Source organism: Elephantulus edwardii, unplaced genomic scaffold, assembly GCF_000299155.1.
Source record: "Elephantulus edwardii isolate Elephantulus edwardi_28Jun2011 unplaced genomic scaffold, EleEdw1.0 scaffold00371, whole genome shotgun sequence".
In the NCBI taxonomy this organism is placed as follows: domain Eukaryota; kingdom Metazoa; phylum Chordata; class Mammalia; order Macroscelidea; family Macroscelididae; genus Elephantulus; species Elephantulus edwardii.
This window is the reverse complement of record NW_006400121.1, coordinates 1,468,981-1,475,425: the sequence shown is the minus strand read 5'-3', so window position 1 is coordinate 1,475,425 and position 6,445 is coordinate 1,468,981. Positions and strand designations below refer to the sequence as shown.

General features: G+C 38.5%; 1 protein-coding gene across 1 annotated transcript in view; it reads left to right on the top strand.

Moving 5' to 3' along the window:
• The window catches only part of AADAT (aminoadipate aminotransferase), a 53,568-nt gene that overhangs the window by 41,060 nt on the left and 6,063 nt on the right, over positions 1 to 6,445 (top strand). Inside the window, exon 11 of the mRNA XM_006902134.1 lies at positions 2,259 to 2,365. Coding sequence (XP_006902196.1) covers positions 2,259 to 2,365 — 107 coding nt within the window. The remainder of the gene's footprint in view (positions 1 to 2,258; positions 2,366 to 6,445) is intronic.

Sequence of the window (6,445 nt, the reverse complement as noted above, 5' to 3'; positions counted from 1 at the left end):
GCTCCACAGTCAACAGTCTTGGCACCAGTAGCCAGGAAATTAAAAGGCACATTGCCATGGGAAAGTCTGCTGTTAGGGACCTGTCCAAAGTACTGAAGAGCAATGGTGTCTCTCTGGAGACTAAGGTGCACCTGATACAGGCCATGGTCTTCACAGTCATTTGTTATGCATCAGAGAGTTGGACAGTGACCAAGGAGGATAGAAGGAGAATTGATGTCTTTGAGCTGTGGTGCTGGAAAAGAGTATTGAGAGTACCATGGACTGCTAGGAAAAAAACCACATACATCCTGGAAAGCGTTAAACCAAGCGGCTCTCTGGAGGCAAGGATTCTGAGGCTCCGTCTAACATACTTTGGACATGTTGTAAGAAGAGACTGGTACTTGGAGAAGGACGTCATGTTGGGGAGGGTGGAGGGACAGCGCAGCAGGGGAAGGCCCTCTATGAGGTGGATTGATTCAGTGACTGGGATAATCGGGATGGGAGTGTCAGGGACAGTGTGATTGGCACAAGACAGAGCAGAGTTTAGGGCTGTTGTGCATAGGGTCGCTATGAGTCGCAAGCGACTTGATGGCACATAACAACAACAAACAAGGGCAGTATCTTGAATGACCCAGGAAGCATCAAAAGAAGTTGGAGGAAATACACAGAATCACTGAACCAAAAGAATTGGCTGACACTGAAAGTACCATATGATTAATGAATGGTAAGCTGCACTGAAGGCATTGACAAAAAATAAAGCCCCAGGAATAAATGTGATACCAACTGATATGTTTCAACTAACAGATGCAGTCCTGGAGGTGTTCACCAGTCTATGCCAGGAAATTTGGAAGACAACTGTCTGGCTTACTGATTAGCAGAGATACATATTTGTTCTCATTCCCAAGAAAGTTGATCCAAGAGAATGTGAAAATTATCGAGCAATAAAATTAGTATCACACACAAGCAAAATACTGCTGTCCGAAGATCATTAAAAAATTACTGGAAAAGTACAGAGAATTGCCAGTAGTTCAAGCAGGATTTACAAGAGGCCATGACACCAGAAATATCATTGCTGATGTCAGAGATGGATCCTGGCTGAAAGCAAAGAATACCAGAATAATGCCTATTTTTGCTCTGTGGCCTCTACAAAGGCATTTGACCATGTGGATCATAATAAATTATGGCTAACATTGAGAAGAATGGGAATCCAAGAACACTTAATTACGCTCATGTGAAAACTATACCTAGTCCAAGAGGTTATTGTGCAAACAGAGCAGAGGGGCTTTTTTTTTAAAAAAAAAAAAGTGTTTATCAAGGTTGTATCTTTCTCCATACCTACTCAATCTGTATGCTGAGCAAATTGTTCAAGAAGTTGAACTTTACAAAGAAGACTGTGGTATCAGGATTGGAGGAAGACTACTTAACAGTCTTTATTTTGCAAATAGATGGCTAACCATGTTTACTGAAAGTGAAGAAGACTTGAATTGCTTACTGCAGAAGATCAAAGACTTACACATGGATTGCATCTCAGCATCAAGAAAGCAAAATTTCTTGCTGCTGGACTGATAGGCAATATCATGATAATTGGAGAACAAATTAAAACTGTCAACTGCTTCATCTTACTTGGATCCACAATCAATACACTTGGTATTAACAGTCAGAAGATCAGGAAACGTATTGAACTGGGAAAGTCTGCAGTCAGGGACCTCTCCAAATTATTGAGGAGCAATGATGTCAGTTGAGGACTGAGGTGTGCCTGATGCAGGCCATGGTCTTTCAATTATTTGATACACATCTGAAAGCTAAACCATGACTAAAGATGACAGAAGAAGAATTGATGCCTTTGAGCTGTGATGTTGGAGAAGAATACTAGCTATCCTATGGACTGCTAAAAGAACAAACAGATACATCTTAGAGAAGCTATAACCAGAATTCTTGGAGGCAGCGATAATAAAGTTTCATTTTACATACATGGGGCATATTGTTAGGAGGGGCTATTTCTTGGAGAGGGGCAGTGTGCTTAGAAAGATGGAGAGATGGCAAAAGAGAAGAAGATCTTCAACCAGGTGGATTGACACAGTGACTACAGCAGTGGGCTCAAGTATATTAGAGATGGTGGCACAGGACAGGACCAGGTTCAGATCTGCTGTCCATAGGGTTACTATGAGTTGTACTTAGCTCAACAGCACCTGACAACAATAACTGTATCATTTAACAGCTCCATTTTCTATCATCTGAAATGGCACCAGAAGAAAATGATGCTCTCTTTCTATTTGCAGGCTTGGCAGAATGGCACGTACCAAATGGTGGAATGTTTTTGTGGGTTAAAATGAAGGATATTGCTGATTCAAAGCAAGTAATTGAAGAAAAAGCCCTTAAGAATCAGGTAAATCAGGAAGACAGGGTCGGGGAAAGACCTAAAACAGTTCTATAGGGTTTTTTCTTTAAAATAATTATTTCAATAAAAATGGAGATGTTTTTCCCTATCACCACTCAAACTCAGTGTTTTAGTATCATATATTTTACAGTTTTCAGCAGTTTCATAGGTTTCCATTGGTTTTCAGAGGCAGTAAATCACATGGTGGATTCAAACAGTGTGCCTTTGTGTTGACAGCACAACTTCTTAACCTCTAGCCTAGCCCACCAGAGGTCCCTAGGATCATAATAGATTTTTGGAATTCATCCTATTCTATTTGTTTGCATTAATGGGAATAGTCATCATATCCTTTTATTATTTTTTTTTTAACATTGCAGTATCACCCCCAGACCTTTACCAACATATAAGTAAACTTTTCATCAACAATTGGGCTTTTTACTTTGTTCCAAGTGCTCTATAAATTTCCAGTAAAAAAAACTTAGAACTTCCAGTTACATTTTTGTGTCCCTTAATTACACTACCTATCCTATTAACTGCTGAATAGCTAGATTAGTGGTTAAAATTATAATATTGGGTTTGAATCCCAGCTCCAGTGCTTACTGGATGTGTGGTTTTGAGTAAATAACTTACCCTTCCTGTGCCTCATGGGTGAAAAGGGGATATTAAGAATCCTCCTCTCATTGGATTGTTGTGACGATCACAAAAGTTAACCTGTGCTTATCATTGAGACTAGTACCTAGTATGTAGCAAATGCTTGGAAAGTGATAACTGTTGGTATTTAAAATAGATTTCTCCACCCCACCCCTCTGAATATGAAGGTAAATTATTCTTATGGTAGCAATTTGGAAAATGCCTAAAATTATAAAGAAAAAAATTTTAAATAGCTGATAATTTCACAGTCCAGATTTTGTAGTATATTTTCCTCAAGAGTATAGAGATAAAGATATAACTAGTATATTTAAAAAACTCAAACACATCTTTTTCCAAAACAGATTCTTCCAATTTCTCTCACCCCCTCCCACTTAACAAATTGTACAACCCCATGAATAATCCCCCCTCCACCTTCTCATCCTCATCCCTCTGCTTCCACCACACCTTTCCCCCTTGGATTTTTATATTCATTCTATAATAATGGTTTTATACAATATTTGTCCTTATGGGACTGAGTTAGTTCACTCAGCATATTTTTTTTTAGGAATTATGCTGTGTAATTATTGTACATGGTTAAAATTACATAGAAAAGTTTGTATACTGTGTTGTTTTGTTGGATTTTTTTTTTTTAACTTGGGAAAATTTCTTCTATTTTTCTCCTTTTGTATTTAGATCATCATCTACTTGGAATTCACTTTGAGACATTAATTAGGCTGAAAAATCTTAATGTTTTTCTGAGTTTTATCCAGGTTCCCAAATTACTGCTTCTCCATTAATTCCTTGTCTTCAGTCTTTTGCTGAAGATCTGTTAAGATCTGTTCCTAGGGTTGTTCTGGTCTTTAGACAAGAAGTTAAAAAGAATACATTGTGTTGACAATGGTATGGTCATTATAGTGTGTAAAAGATAAGATAATTGACCCTAGGCCTAGAGATAGTCAGCCTGGATGTGAGTACTGCCTCTACTACCTTGAAAGGTCACATCCTATCTAACCATCTTAGTTGAGAGTAAGATTTATGCCTTATTAATTGTTTTAACCTTTGAAATCACACTGACTCATCCTATGGAGTCAATTCCAACCCTGAGTGACCCTGGAGCATAGAGAACTGCCCTTTGAGTTTCCAAGACCCAAAATCCTTATGGAAGCAGACTGCCACTTCTTTTTCCCTTGGACCAGTTGGTGGGCTTGGACTGCCAAATACTTACTTATTTTTTTTCTATATTTTATTAATTTTCATAAACATTTACAGAGATTTGGGGTTTCCATTCATTCATTGTTGCACTATTCTCTCTACCCTCCTCCCAGTTTGTTCTTGTCCAAATGCCACAGTTCTTGTCAAAGCCAGTTCTGATTAATCTTCTTTGTCAGTGTGTCCTTTGCCATTCCCTATCACTCCTCCCTGAGAGAGACTCACCCTGAGTCATAAGGAAAAGGGGATGGCGTATTCTCTTAGCTACTTCCTGCTGAAAAGGGACGCTGTGGGTTTCAGGGTGAAGATCTTCTCTCACTACTCTAAAGGGCCCCTTTGGCAGTAGGAAACACATAGACTATTATGGAGATTGATTTTGGGATTTAGATGCACTCTTATTGATTGTGCTTGGCCGTACATGTTCATATTCTTGAAGATGTATCATGGGGGTGTTGCAACCTAGAAGACACAAATTTGACTAACAAGTTATAAGTACATGAGTCCAGAAATTATGGAAAAGTAAAAGAAAAGATTCTTTCATTGTTTTACAAACCCTCCCCCAGGTCCCCTCCACCATGTAGCCCTCGCTCTAGTCTCCTGTGATGACAGAAATACCCTCCTCCCAGTTTGTTCTTGTCCAAATGCCACAGTGCTTGTCAAAGCCAGTTCTGATTAATCTTCTTTGTCAGTGTGTCCTTTGCCATTCCCTATCACTCCTCCCTGAGAGAGACTTCACCCTGAGTCATAAGGAAAAGGGGATGGCGTATTCTCTTAGCTACTTCCTGCTGAAAAGGGACGCTGTGGGTTTCAGGGTGAAGATCTTCTCTCACTACTCTAAAGGGCCCCTTTGGCAGTAGGAAACACATAGACTATTATGGAGATTGATTTTGGAATTTAGATGCACTCGTATTGATTGTGCTTGGCCGTACATGTTCATATCCTTGAAGATGTATCATGGGGGTGTTGCAACCTAGAAGACACAAATTTGACTAACAAATACTTACTTATTGATCCACTAGGACTCCTTAGTAACAGCACATAGTAGGTACTTCATATTTAACTGACTTATCTGATACTTTCTTTACTTTCTATGGATACTATTTGATAAGTAGCTATTTGCACTTAACTGTGAACTAGATGCTAAGATTATAAACTTAATATTACTATTTTTCAGTCTTCTTCAATGATTCCTTCAATGATTCTTCAATGATTGCTTTTTCTAAATAATATCTAACTTTAAAAAAATTACCAGGGTCAAGATTTTGGTTGTCTTGCAAAGAGATGATTACAACTTTGCTCCCTGTTTCTATCACATCCCCAAACATTTTCTCTGCATTGAAGAAAGTCATGGTTTTCGTTTTATTATTAATTAGCACAGAGAAACTCATCTCCTACTTCAAAATCTTATCTCATGATGCCTAAATTATTTTACTCTCAACTCATCCTGTTTCAGTATATTAAAACTGTGCCTATAGACTATCCAAAACTGTAAATATTTAGAGAGGCAGACTGCCACATCTTTCTCCCTCTTCGTAACTGGTAGGTTTGAACAGTCAACTAGTAAGTTAAAAACCAAGATCTTTTAACCACTGTACCACCAAAAGTCCTGTTACAGGAGACATACCCAACTTTATACCAGACAGTTACCAGTATACCATGTTTTTAGAGATCATTATTATGTTAGTTAACACTGTTTTAAAAAGATAAACCCTCAAGTCTGAAAGACTTCATACAACAAAAGTTTATTTCCAATTTATAAAAACTCAAATATGTGATCTACAGGCAACTCTGCTTTCCCTTGTTTATTCATCATGTTACTCTTCAGTCTTCTGCACATAGATCCCAGGATCTCTGCAAAACAGAAAGAACCTGATGCATCACACAGCAGAAGATTTTTCTTTTTTTAATGAGGTAGACGGAGAAGCTGCATAAAAGGCTTCTGCTCATGTTAGCTGGCCAGGCTTTGCCAGGAAGAGGAGCTGTGTCTGCCAGTCACATCAGGAATCAGAGATGTTCCCATCATCCCATCTTGACACTGTCCTGCTTAGTCATTCATTCCTTCCCGCTGTTTGTGTGTGTTCTTTTACCTCCTTTAATTTCTTTGAATGCACCAGTTTTCATCTCATTTTAAGGCTGTTGCCTGCTATATCTTCTTCCTAAAATTCTATTCTTCCTCTTTCTGTCAAGCTTCTACTGAATTGCCATTTTGGTCCCAGGCTGAAAGTCACTTCCAAATTTGATAACTGAAAA